At 57.2% G+C, this 13,578-nt stretch overlaps 1 protein-coding gene across 1 annotated transcript in view; it reads left to right on the forward strand.

The window, feature by feature from the left end:
- LOC111152818 (zinc finger CCCH-type containing 18) overlaps positions 1 to 13,578 on the forward strand; it is a 59,993-nt gene that overhangs the window by 27,470 nt on the left and 18,945 nt on the right. The window contains 5 exon segments of the mRNA XM_022511476.1: positions 1,325 to 1,473; positions 1,794 to 1,886; positions 2,797 to 2,954; positions 8,528 to 8,645; positions 9,811 to 10,079. Coding sequence (XP_022367184.1) covers positions 1,325 to 1,473; positions 1,794 to 1,886; positions 2,797 to 2,954; positions 8,528 to 8,645; positions 9,811 to 10,079 — 787 coding nt within the window.

Raw genomic sequence — 13,578 nt, forward strand, 5'->3', positions numbered from 1 at the left:
TGAAATATTCATGATGCCTAAAAGGTAAATTTAGCCTTTTCCTAAATACCAAATGATTATTTCTCTTTAACTTATATTATACAAGGAAAAATGTGTTTTGTTGATAGAAACATTCAAGTGGACTATTACATTTAGAAGGGAACATATATTAAAAGATGGTTTAAAATTTAACTATGTGTGAACCCCTTGAAATGTTTTAAAAACATTTATTTATGCCATATTTGTGCTTATATGGACATTACATGTTTTAAAAATTAAATTTTATTTTTATTCATGTGTTTTATTTATTTATTTTTTGAAGTAATCTCTACACCCACCATGGGGCTCAAACTCCTGACCCTGTGATCAAGGTCACACGCTCCACGGCCTGAGCGGGAGTCCTCCCCACCATGTGAAATTTTTTGAAAGTGATTCCCTTACCGATTAAATTAAAACTAGGACTTCTTGCCTTCTGCTCTGAGAAGTCAAGTGGATTCCTTGAATAATCTTGATGTTCTGCTACGGAATAATTCTAAAAGGCGACTTCGTAAAATATTTTGTGTGAAGTGTGAACAGACGGGGAGTTACAGTCCTCCGCGTCTTGTGTCTCACGCGTTTTTAAGCGCAGAGATACCCTGGAAGGGTTTGTGAGACTTCCGGTGGTGTACGGAGCTGGTAGAGACGTCCTGAGCAGATGGGCAGGACTCCCGCGGTGACCGAGTGTTGGGGTCAGGCTGAGGATCTCGCACGCGCACCTCGGAGCCCTTCTGGGGGTGCCGCGTCCCCTGCACGGGAGACCGCCTCACAGAGCAGGGGCACCCTGGGATCGTCTGGGGCGCTCTAGGACTTTGCTGTTCTTAGGGGGAGAGGAACTCTTCCCAGAGTGACTTAGGAGCGGGGTCCAGGTTCCTTGACCACACGAGCCCCCCCCCCCTTTTCGGGGGCCCTTAGGAAGTCCTGCTCATGGAAGCTCCTCAGCCCGGGCTGTGGCCGCACACCTTCCAGGTGGCCTGCGCGGAACTTGTGCGTGTGTGGAGGTGGGGCCCGGGCAAGGCTGGTGGTGGCTCCGTTCACTGGGAGGAGTGGCACCTGGCGGCCCGGCTCTGGCTCTGCCGCCACAGCCGCCTGCCTTGGGGCCTGTCCGTGCTCAGGTACACACAGCCAGTGAGGTGGCGCGGGCTGCAGTGGGAGCCCTAGAGCACCCGCAGGTCCCCCCCGAGGCCCTCCGAGAGCTGCTGCTCCTGACACGGGCCCCAGGCTGCCGCTGCATGCACAGCGGGCAGGAGGCTGACCTGTGCGCCCTGGTTCTCTTCTCCCCTTCCTGACCTGGCTTTTGTCTCCATAGGGAACTGCACGTGGGGAATGAACTGTAGGTTTATACATCCCGGAGTCAACGACAAGGGCAACTATTCCTTAATCACCAAAGCCGAACCTTTCCCGCCTAACGGCGCCCCGCCTCTCGGACCTCACCCGCTGATGCCCGCCAACCCGTGGGTGCGTGAACCCTTCTCTAACTGCTAGCGGGTGGGGCAGCTAAGCTCTCTGCATCTTCAGCTCGCAGCACGTTAGCAGCTTGTGTGAAAGGCACTTCTGTGACATCACACAGTCACTGAGTCGCCTCCCAGAGGCTTCCGTGTCTCCATGTGGAGGTAATCGTAGATTCAGGCCAGGCAACGGGTCGGGCCAGACTGAGGCCAGGGGAGCAGGTGCCATGCAGCTAGCTGATGCTCTCGCTGGGCTTTTTGCTCCCATTTCTGTATAAATTTTAAAGTTTTGCTTGCTTTCTCAACTTTTCCCTTCTCGTTTTTTAATAGGGTGGGCCAGTAGTTGATGAAATTTTGCCTCCACCCCCTCCAGAGCCCCCCACAGAGAGTGCCTGGGAACGAGGACTCCGGCACGCGAAGGAGGTAACCAGACAGCCCAAGAAGAAAATGCTAGCAGCGGTCCCTTGAGCCAAAGTAACATTTCTTTGATTCAGAGACAAGGATTGAAAACCCAGTAAAGTCTCTGAAGTGAGGGTATATTTCTGTGATTTCTCTGTAGAGTTGTGAATGGAAACCGACGTCTGTCGATCTCTCCAAGGTGCGCGAGGTCACAGCACAGGCCCGCTGCCTTCCTGTGGCTTGGGCAGTAGTGGGCCCCACCCTGGCTAGTGCCACAGCCCCCGGCTGCCCAGAGCACTCCCCGGAGACTTAGCACAGGGGGCCCCTGCCTGCGGAGGAGCCGTGCTCTCCCGAGGAGGCCCGGTGCTCACACACACCCTCCCCTCCTTCCCTGGTCTCTGGCTCCAGGCCATACCCTGGCCACGGCGGTCCGTCAGCCTTGTGGTCCGTCGGCACCAGGCCTGCTTGCTGAGTCCCCGCTTCTCTCGAGTGAGGTGACAGACTAAAAACCCTTCTCCTCCCTCGCTCAGCACACAACCCCCCGTCCTGCCTCTCCTCTGAGACTGGAACCGCTTCATGTGGCTTTTCTGCCACAAGCGGCCTCCCCTTCCCCTCCACACGTGGGCTTCCTCCCCAAGTGACAGTCTGGTTCCCCAGCTCAGTGTGAGGACTGTTCCCAGGAGATGCCAGCTCGCTCACCCCTTTCTGGAACATGAGTGAGCTCTAGGGCACTGCCGAGCAGGCCCGTCCCAGCTGCCGGGTGCAGAGACGGCGCGCTCCTGACCTGGAGCAGGGGCGCGTCTCCCCCACCTGGCACGTGCTCGAGGGCCACTTCTGCCATGCTGGCCGGAGCTCCGTGGGTCACATCAGGACAGGCTGCCCTTTGCTTTTCCTGACGGTACCGGCATTAACGTCTTCCTTCTTACAATGGTAGGTTTTAAAAAAAGCAACCATTCGAAAAGAACAGGAGCCTGATTTTGAAGAGAAAAGGTTTACAGTGACCATTGGCGAAGACGAACGGGAGTTTGACAAGGAGAATGAAGTTTTCCGAGACTGGAATTACCGGATCACCAGAGATGTCCGAGACACAGTGTAAGGACCAGTTCTGCGTCTTCCTTTCCTTTCGATAGAGTATGCGCTGCTGCCGGCTGTGTGAGCCCCGGGCTCTGGAGAGCGGCAACACATTGTTTTCCTCAGGCATTGGGGGCCCATGCGTGTCCCCTGTCCTGGACTGAGAATGGCATCCCCAAGATCCTTTCGGACTCTTTGTATCAACTTTACTTGGTTTTTTGCTCTGGGAAGGAGGTGTGTCAGCCCAGGCACGGCTGTGTGCCTGGGGAGGGCTCGGCTCCCCGCGCGCTCTCTGAGCTCGGAGAACTTCTGCACCCGTTCTTGGAGCCCTGTCGGTCTGCCTCTGCCCACCCTCCTCCCAGCACCCATGAGATTGTCACCAGAGTCCAGGAACTGGGCAGGTGTGACCCTTTTCATTTTCTCCTCCCCGATGTTCCACTGCTGGGCTCTCAGAGACTCCTTCCCAAGGCGCACATGGTTGAAAACCCCGAGTCGGAATTTTAGGAATCGTGTAGCGTTAGGTAAAGCGCTCATCCGCCCGCGTTCCGGTTCCCGGGGGAAGGCCGGCTGCATCAGGCAGGTTTCTCCTGAGCAGCAGCCGCAGGGCGGGCCCAGCTCCCAGGCACGGTGTGGCATCCGGCTTCAGCCTCCTTGTCAGGCTTGTAGTGACGTGCATTCCCATGTGCTGCTGGCAAGGGCCGGTCGCCGGGGTCTGGCTGGGCCGGCGGTGGTGGAGGCAGTGCAGAGGGGAGGGGCTCCTACGCCACTCGTGCTTCGGGACCCCGCCGCCCTGCCCTGCACCCACAGGCTGTCTCAGGGCCCTCCTGTCCCATATGCAGAAAGGAAGGGGAGGAAGCTCTTCCGTCCTGCCTGTCGTGGCAGGGGACAGCCCAGAGGTCAGTGGGTAGAGATTGAAAGATGGAGTTCAGACCTCTGTGTTCCTAATTCTGGTATGGAGGCACCTTGATCCCGGACAGGAACACAGGAGTCGGGAGCGGTCTGCCAGGGCACGCGGCCCCCGTCCTGTCCTAAGCTCTCACGTTCTCCTTGTGTCGAAGGCGGGTGAGGATCTTGCCCTGCAGGGAGTGGGGGGAGGGGAGAGCCCTGGGAGCTCACGCGTGTGTGCAGGGCACGGGATGAGCACGGAGCAGAGGGTGCACCCTCGGTGTGGTCATCTGGGCACTGAAAAAGAGCTCTAGAACCTCAAGGTTCACCCCGACCCTGTTTCCCAGCCCTGGCTGGGGCGGGGGGCTTCACCATGTGCCTGCTGGGGAGCAGTGGTGGCAGATCTGGTTCTGTAGCCGCGCTCAGCCCCACCCTGGGCTGGGGACGGTCCCTGCTGCAGGGCCTTCAGCCTCTACAGCCTCTGAAGAGGGGCCCTCAAGCCCAGTGCTCACCGGTGTTGGCCATCTGGACATCAGTGCCTTAGCATGAACTAGGGGCTTCTGTGACACGCGTGTGCTGGGCCCTGACCAGACCTTGTCAGTGAGGACCTCTGGAAACGGTCCTGGCGTGGGTCAGGTGGGAAGCCACCTGTGCTGTGTCAGCTGGGGTCCACTAAGCAGAGGAGACGCCCCCCACCGGGTATTTTAATGGAAAGAGCGGCCGTCCAGGAAGCCTGGACGCAGCGTCCCCACCCCTGCAGGAAGGGAGGGGAGAGGCTGGAGGAGGCACTAGGACTCCAGTCACTGAGGAGGGGACGCTGGCCAGCCACACTGATGTCTCTGGGGTGGGCGAGGAGGCTGGGCTGCAGGAGTGGTGCGGGCAGTGGGCAGGGCGAGGACGCAGAGGGCCCTTCACCGCGGCCTCCCCAGCCCCCATAGCACGTGCCGGGCTCTCGCGGAGCAGAACAGAAGGCACTTGACAGCGAGCACGCGGGGCGGCGGGGACACCGGGCAGGTGACTCACGGCAGTTCAAGGACATCCGTGGAGAACTCAAAAAGCCCAGCATGACCGGCTCTCCTTTCCCGGGCGCCCGCGGCTGAGGTGCTCCTCAGCCAGCAGCGCAACAGCCCCGTGACCAAGGTCCCTACGCGTGCCGGGCAGGGAAGGCGGGAACAGGGCCGAGGGCTGAGCTTGGGGGTGGCCACAGGACCAGCAGCGCACCGGGGCGGGGGTTGTCAGAAACGCCCGTGTCAGAGTGCCTGGGTCTGGGGGTGTCCCGCCGGCTCCTGCCAAGCCTTGCGGCTGATTCTGCCACCCTCCCCCAAGCTCCCAGGCCACAGACGCCCATTCCCGGGGCCTGGGATGCCCGGCCCGCTGCTGGCTATGCGCGTGAAGAGTTGAGTCGCGGTCACCCCTGGGGCGCCAGTGGCCTCAGTGCGGGCAGCTCCGGCCCTACGGGGGTGCGTGCCGGGAGGAAGCTCTGAGGCGGCAGAAAGGGCAGGAAACGGGTGTTTTCTTCACGCTGGTATCGGAATGAATGTGTCTAGCAGGGTCGTTTGGTAAAAATAGTGCTTTCCTGGACAGACCCCGGGTGGTGACGGGACGAGTTTCTTCCCACCGCTGCGGCGCTGGGTTCCGACGCCGGCCAGCCCGCGGGACCTCGCACAGCCAACGGGAAGGCCTGTCCCCTCCGCCGGGGAGCCCCCTGTCTTCATCTCAGTGTCGGGGGGTCAGGCCCCACGGCGGGCATGGAGGCTGTTTCAGAAAGGAGCAAGGGAGGCCAGAGGAGCGTCTCTGCCCTGTAGCCAGGCCAGCGGGGAGCAGGGGTGCGGTGCCGGGCCCACCAGAGGCGGGGGCTGGCACACGGGCCCAGGGTTCCGCCGCGAGGAAACGGGTCTTTGGCAGGAGCTGGCGGCCACAGAACCGCTCAGCAGTCAGGGGCCTGGGCTGGAGCCCTTCCCAGGATGCGTCCTCCGAGCCGCTATCGCCCGCGGACCGGAGCCCTAATGGCCTGCCCCTCCGGCACCGAGCAGTCCCGCAGGACCGGGGCCACATGCACGCTGCTGACCCCGCTTTCCAAACGCGAATCGGCCAGAACAGCCCTCCTTAGAGAGCACGCGCACCCTCATGTCCGCTCGGGGATGTACTCGCTAGGGCCTCGGCCGGCTGCGATGGGGCTGTCACCGCGGGGCCTGCGTCCCGGCCTTGGCCGCGCCCAACTCTCGTCTTCAATCTGACCTGGGTCACGTGCGGCTTAGGCGCTTTGGAAGACGTCTGGCTGCTTGGAACGAAAGAGCTTCGTCACCCGCAGAGCCAGCCTTGGGGGCGTCTGCTGGGTCCCAGGGAGCCGGGGGAGAGGCCTCCCAGAAAGCAGCCTACTCGCTGGAGGCCATCAAGCAGGGGCCTTGAGGGCTACCCCGAGTGGCAGGTCTCTGGGTTGCAGGTGCCTCGGTCTCCCCCGCCACCTTACTCAAAGGGGAGAGTTGGCCCGGAGCCAAGAAATCCCTGGCAGAATGCCCACCTGTTGCTGGGTTTACATTTCCTCGTTCCTCCATTGGGGTCCCAGGCACCCCCAGAGCAGGTCCTCTGGGTCTGTGGGTAGTAAGGTGGTGGTCTCCTCACCCTCCCAGCGGTTGGCAGGGGTCCCTTCCCCATCGGTGACAAGTCTGCCTGGTCCCTGTGGGAGGCTCTTTTATCCTCCCTGCTGGGGTCTGTCTCTGGGCTTCCTGTCACATTCCCGTGGGCCATTCCTTGCCTCCCCAGAAAGGCCTCCTAACGTGGTGTCCCAGAGGGCGCGTGTTTCTTGGCTAATCTCCCTGGCCTGTCTCGCAGCGCACCCGGGCCGGCTCGTCTAGCTCACGCAGCGGCTCGCTGCTGTGTGTACTGGGAGGGCCCTGCGTCTGGGAATTAACCGACAGGTAGCTGACCTCTTGGCAGTGTCTCGTCGTCCCGCCGAACACAGGGAACATCGTCTCATCTATTCACACGTGTTTTTGTGTCTTTCCAGTGTTTTCTGTGTGCGTTTGTTTTAATTTTAGGTAGTTAACATACAGTGCAATATTGATTTCTGGAGGAAAAATCAGTGATTTGTCCCTTCCATACAATACCCAGCACTCACCCTAACAGACGCCCTCCTCAGTGCCCGTTCCCCGCCCACCCCAGCCTCCCCAAACCACCCTCTGTCTTCCTCACTTTGTTCCCTGTTAAGAGTCTCTCATGGTTTGTGTCCCTCTCCAATGTCATCTTACATTATTTAGCCCTGCCTTCCCTTTGATCCTCTGTTTCGTTTCTTAAATTCCCCATGCAAGTGAAATCATCCACATGAGTGAGATCGTATGACAATTGTCTTTCTCCGACTTACTTCACTTAGCATAATAGCCTCTAGTTCCGTTCTCATCATTGCAAATGGCAAGGTTTTGTTTTGCGACGGCTGAGTAACATTCCTTTGTGTGTATACCCCACATCTTCTGTATCCGTTCGTCTGCCGATGGACACCTGGGCTGTTCCCATAGTTTGGCTGTTGTCGATAAAGCTGCTGTAAACATTAGGGTGCACGTGTCCCCTGGAATCTGTATCTCTGTATCCTTTGGGTGAATAGCGGTTAGTGCAGGTGCCGGGTCATTGGGGAGCTCTAGTGTCAACGTTGTGAGGACCCTCCACGCTGTATCCCGGAGCGGCTGCCCCAGCTCGCACTCCCACCAACAGTGCAAGATGCCGGTGGTGTTTTGGTACGGATTGCATGGACCGTGTAGGTATTGTATTTATTTGTTTATTTTTAAGATTTTATTTATTTGAGAGAGAGAGAAAGAGCAAGAGAGAGCACAAGCAGGGTGCCGGGAGAGGGAGGAGCAGGCTCCCCGCTGAGCAGGGAGCCTGATGCATCCCTGGACCTCAGGATCATGACCTGAGCCAAAGGCAGACTCTTCAGCGACTGGGCGACCTGGGCTCTCCGTGTGTGTACATATTTTAACTGTGTTTGCTCTTCCCATCCGTGAGCATGGAACATTTTTCCATTTCTTTATATGCTCTCGAGAGTGTTGTGAAGTTTTCCTGAAACACGTTCAGCTCGTTTCCGGTTACCATGCTTTGTCCCGCGGTACCGTCCGTCTCGCTGACTGTCGTAAACGCAGGCTGCTCTGCTCGGTCTCCCGGGCGGTGATGATCTGGTCTCGGCCTGCCTCACTGGGCTCCTCTGGCTGCTTGCCTTGGCTTTACTGTGTCTCAGTTTCCGGGTGTGGATCCTTCTCCTTCCTGCCGGGTCTGCCGCCTCCTAGTTGGCGGCGGCCGGGCCCCTGTCCCGCCGGTGGGTGCTCAGGAAGGCCGTGGCCTGGCCTTAGAGAAGTGCCCGTCTGTTCCCGTTGAGTAAGAGGTCGCTTGAGTCCACGGTGGACACGTGTGTGCAGCCATGCCCGGGAAGCGCCACCGCCGCTTCCTTTCGGGACTGCCACCGGGGCTGGGCCCTCTCGTCCCAGACGCTGCCGCCAGCCGTCGGTGCCGTCCCGTGGTTTTTCTCTCTCAGCCTGTCGCGATGTGTGGTATGGGCAGGAATTTCCTCGTGTTCACTCAGCCTCGCACTCCTGGAATAAATGCCCTGAGTCACGGCCCGTTCCCTTTACATGGTGTCGGATTCCGTTCGCCGACATTTTATGTCGTGTTCTGGCATTCATATTCCCAAGTGGTGAGGTTTGTTTTCTGGGCTCTGTTTTCAGACTCGAGCCTTACGCGGACCCGTATTACGACTACGACATCGAGCGCTTCTGGCGCGGCGGGCACTACGAGAACTTCCGGGTGCAGTACACGGAGACGGAGCCGTACCATAACTACCGGGTGAGTGGGCCGCGGGCTCCTCGGCGAGCCCTCCGCGCTGTGTGGGACTTCGGACGGGCCTAGTCGTGCTGGCCCGGTGGACCAGCTTCAAGCCCAGATTAACTCTGGAGAAGCGGTTCAGATCCAGAGATTAAATGGGAGGTGGTCTGCAGACAGACTTCCTTTAGTTTGTGTTCCTACTGTAGTGTGAAATTTTAAATTTTGAAAATTAGGTTTGTGGATAGGGTTATTCATGTTAATATAAGCCGGCATGGGGGTGTGTTCCACGCTCCCGAACAAATTCCTCTTTCAGGCTCCTTAATAGTACCGTTTGTAACTGTGCTGTCCTCCTCCGTTGGCGTAACCTGGGCCTCTCCCCAGCTGTGCCATGGTGGTCTCCTGGAGGACCATTCTGTGTTGGTATTTTTCGATGGATGACGTTTCAGTCTTGGAGTCCCTCATGTTTTCAGAGTGATGGGACAGCTGCCGCTTAGCAGAGGTCAGGAGGGAGCAGTAGGCTGGTCTTTGTGATGGAGTTTTGAGGACAAAGGGTGGTGGCTTCCTGGGAACCCACAGATGGTGGGACCGTGGTCGACCATCCTGTGCTGCTGTCCCTGGTAGCGTGTCCGTGGGGCCAGGCTGCCGGGGTACAGTGTGCATGCCAGGCAGCGCAGCCTGGAAGGTCGGTAAGTCCTGTTAGAGTCCCTTTCCGCCTCTCTCCCTTACCATGTCCATGATTCAGGCCAGGGGAAGGGCAGATACGTGCTTCATTTCCTCCCACAGCCTCCTGGAGCCTGAAACCCATCTTCCTGCTGTGATTCGGGCATTATCGTTTTAACTTTGAGTATTAGTGCAAGCGGATGGATGAGTGCAGACTGCTAGTTCAGAAAGGCGTTGAAGGGCTGTGCTTAGGAAAGCAAGGGCCAGGGCCCCACTTTGGGGCACCCCCTCTGTACCAGACTCCCCTGAGAAGAATGCTTCGGGCCGAGCCCACCGGAGGCCTTGCTGGGTCATGTCCAGCCCTCGCTGGAAGGGCTGAGGCAGGAGGCAGGTAGTGTTGAGCCGCCAGCTTGGGGCCCAAGCTGGAATCCAGCTCCCCGCATAACGCTGGAACGGAGTGAGCACTTGAGGTCGATCCCCGCGGCCTCTGTACCAGGCACCACCCAGCACGTGTGTTTGGCTTTAGGACCGGGAGCGTGAGCGGGAGCGTGAGAACCGACAGCGGGAGCGAGAGCGGGAGCGGGAGCGGGACCGAGAGCGGGAGCGCCGGCAGCGGGAGCGAGAGCGGGAGCGAGAGCGGGAGCGGGACAAGGAGCGGCAGCGGAGGAAGGAGGAGTGGGAGAGAGAACGAGCCAAGCGGGACGAGAAGGACCGGCAGCACAGAGACCGTGACCGCGAGAAGGAGCGCGAGAAGGAGAAGGAGAAGCCGAAGCCCCGTTCCCCGCAGCCGCCAAGGTAGGCCATCTGCCCCCTGGGCTCTGGGTTCATGGCCCCGGGCCCGGAGAGGAGGGGGCTCACCAGCTGCTCACGGGTCCTATCTGCTGGCTGTAGCCCCGCGCCCACAATCGTTGCTAAGAAATGCTGGTGTGTTTTGAGGGGCGTGTGCCGCCCCCTCCCGGAACGGGTGTGTTACGGTGGGAGCGCACGCCAGGTGCTCCTTCTCGTTGCCCTAAATCGGGAAAGTTGTGAATTCCCAGTGCCCCTGCTCTGGCAGCGAGGGTAGGAGGTTGCTGGCCACCGTGTGGGCTCTCGTGTCCGCTGGTGGAGGGCAGGCTCCGGGCAGCCCTTCTCTGGGTGCTCGCCTCGGTGCTCTGCGCCAGGAGAGCTGCCAGGGTGACCGCAGGGTGGGCGCCGACGGCACGCAGCACAGCAGCGGCCCGAGAGGCTGGGCAAGTTCTGGGCCTTCATACAGCCCTTGTTTAAAATACACACGGGGGCACCAGGGTGTCTGTTGTCGTCGGCTGGTGATTGCGGCTCAGGTCATGGTCTCGCAGTCTTGGAATCAAGCGCCACGTTGGGCTCTGTGTTCAGTGTCTGCTTCAGAGTCTGCTTGAGGTTTTTCTCTCTCCCTCTGCCCCTCCCAGTACTTGCTCCCTCTTTCTTTCTTTTTCTCTCTCTCTAAAATAAATATATCTTTGAAAAATAAATAAAACACGTGCATATGTATATTTGAGTACTAGAGCGGGTCAGGTGACCCTCAGAAGATCATGGAACTGGAGAAGTTTTGTCTGTGTTGCGGCCTCATGAGAGGACATGTGCACGCCCCGCAGCACGTCTCTTGGAAGCGGGCAAGGTCAGCGGCGTGTAGGACACTCGGCACGGAGGCGCTGCGCTCATTCCCCCAGACGCCGTCCGCCCCAGCAGCAGCAGCCCACTTCCTGTCCGTAGGTTTGCTGCTGCTGGTCACTGCACACAGACGGGATCACACGTGCGGGCTTCTGTGATTGGCTCCTTTCACTTGGCAAGATGCTTTCCGAGGTTCACGTACCCTTACTTTGCTCCCTTTTGCGGCTGGCTGCTACTCTGTGCTGTGGATGTGTGCGCACGGCCGTGTGTTTACCTGCTTGGCCGCGGGCAGACACTTAATTGTTCCTGCCTTTCGGCTGTTGTGAACGTGAGCGTTCGCGTGCAAGTGTGCGTGTGGGAATTGTTCTCGCTTCCCTTGGGTATACAGCTCGGAGTGGAGCTGCTGGATCATATGATCACTGTGTTTAACCTTCTGAGGAATTTCTAGAATCTTCCTAGATAGCTGCACCAGTTGACATTCCCACCGGGAACGTGTGAGGGTTCCAGTTTCCTCCAGATGATTCATTATCGTCGCCTTCGTTGTGGTGGTGGTGGCTGTCCTGCGGGTGTGACCTGGTAGCTCACTGTGGCTTCATTTTCATTTTCCTGAGCCTCTTTCCATGTGCTTCTTGGTGTATGTTCTTTAGAGAAACGTCTATTCAGATCCTTTTCCCCACTTCCTTATTTTATTATTTGCTCACTGTCTTTATTTCTGAGTTGGATGTGTTCTGGGCACAAACCCCTTGTCCAGCACCTTCTTGCGCGTGCGCGCCCCTCACCGTACTTTGCATTCTCAGTTTTGCCTTCTTGATGAGTGCATTTTTTCTTTTCTTTTCTTTTCTTTTTTTTTTTTTTTTTTTTTGAGGGAAAGCCTCTTTTTTTACATTTTTTCCAACTTTATTAGGCGCAGTTAACATGTGTTGACATGTGACATTGCACAAACTTAAAATACACGGTGTGATGCGTGGCCCTGCCTCCGTGCTGCAGAACGGCCTCCGCTGTCCGTCAGCACCGGCGCCGCTGCCGTGCGTGGGGAGAACACGTCAGATCTACCCTCGTGGCAGCTTTCACGTGCACAAGACAGAATCCCTCGCTGCAGCCCCTGTGCTACAGGAGATCCCCAGACTCACTCCTCTTCTGACTGGAAGTGGGAGCAGCTCCCCATGTCCGGCAGCCCCAGCCCATGGCACCCGCCCTTCTGCTGTCGGTCTCCATGAGCTCGGCTCTGTTAGGCTCCTCAGAGAAGGGGCGCCTGGGTGTCTCAGTCATTCAGCACCTGCCCACGGGTCGGGTTGTGATCCCAGCGTCTTGGGATCAAGCATTGGGCTCCCTGATCGACAGGAAGCCTGCTTCTCCCTCTCCCATTCCCCTGCTTTCTTCCCTCTCCTATTCTCTCTCTCTCTCTCTCTCTCTCTCTCTCTCTCTGTGAAATAAATAAATAAGTACTCTTTAAGAAAAAAAAAAAAGGATTCCACGTGTAAGTGAGCAGCACAGTGAGAACAGAGAGGCTTTCTTTGTCTGACTTACTCAGCCCACTTCTCGGTCGCCATCAGAGTCCTCACCGAGGGCGGGACAGCCTCCTTTCCGTGGCTGAGCCGTACCCCTCATGCGGTCCGTCCACATTTCCTTGATCCGTGTGTCCAGCCGCGGGCTCCTGTTGAGAAGATTGCTGAGGCGAGCGGGCGAGTGCAGACGTCTCTTTCTGTTCTCATTTCCTTTGGATGTTTAGCTAGAAGTGGTGGTTCGGTCATGCCGGCTCCCCTTTCCGCCACCCTCACTGACATGGTGACCAGCTCTGCTTTGGGCTTCGGCCACCGGAAGAGCTGGGGCGCGACACCTCATGTGGGTTTGACCTGCGTGTCCCTGATGATCAGAGGTGTTGAGCATGTTTTCACGGACCTGTTAGCCATCTGGATGTCCTCTTTCACAGAATGTCTGGTCAGGAAATTGCCCATTTTAAGTCAGATTCCTTTTGGCTGTTGAGTTGTACGAATTTCTTGCAGAGTTTGTGTGTTAATCCCTTATCTGGTAGATGGTTTGTACATATCTTTTCTCATTCTTGTAGGTTGTCTTTTCATTTTATTATTATTTTTTTCTGTGCAAAAGCTTTTTAGTTGAATGTGGTCCTGCTTGTTTATTAATTTATTTTCCATCTTCAGGTATATACTTTTTATTTAAGTTCCTTTAATTAACGCATATTGTATTACTAGTTTCGGGGTAGAGGGCAGTGATCACACTTACTTATGTTTTATCCTGTTTCCTGTGCTGCAGATGTCCTGATCAGACAGACATTACTGAGAGGCGTATCAAGGAGCTTTTGTTCCTGCGTTTTCTTCTAGGAACTTCATGGTTTTGGGTCGTCTCACCATTTTGAGTCTTTAATCCACCTGGAGTTATTTGTGGCACAGTGTGAGATGGGGGTCCAGTTTCATTCTGCCTGTGGCTGTCCAGTGTCCCCAACACCATTCGTTGAAGGGACTGCCCTTACCCGTTGCATGTTCTTGCCTTCTGTGTCGTGATGGGCTGTGTATGTGTGGGTTTCTTTCTGGGCTTTCACTTCTGTTCCATTGCCCTGTGTCTGTTCTTGTTTTTTAGTTTTTGGGTTTTTGTACATAACCTCGACACCCAGCATGGGGCTTGAACTCACGACTCTGAGACCAAGAGTCCT

This window comes from Enhydra lutris, unplaced genomic scaffold, assembly GCF_002288905.1.
Source record: "Enhydra lutris kenyoni isolate GAN:26980312 unplaced genomic scaffold, ASM228890v2 scaffoldscaffold30, whole genome shotgun sequence".
Classification (NCBI taxonomy): domain Eukaryota; kingdom Metazoa; phylum Chordata; class Mammalia; order Carnivora; family Mustelidae; genus Enhydra; species Enhydra lutris.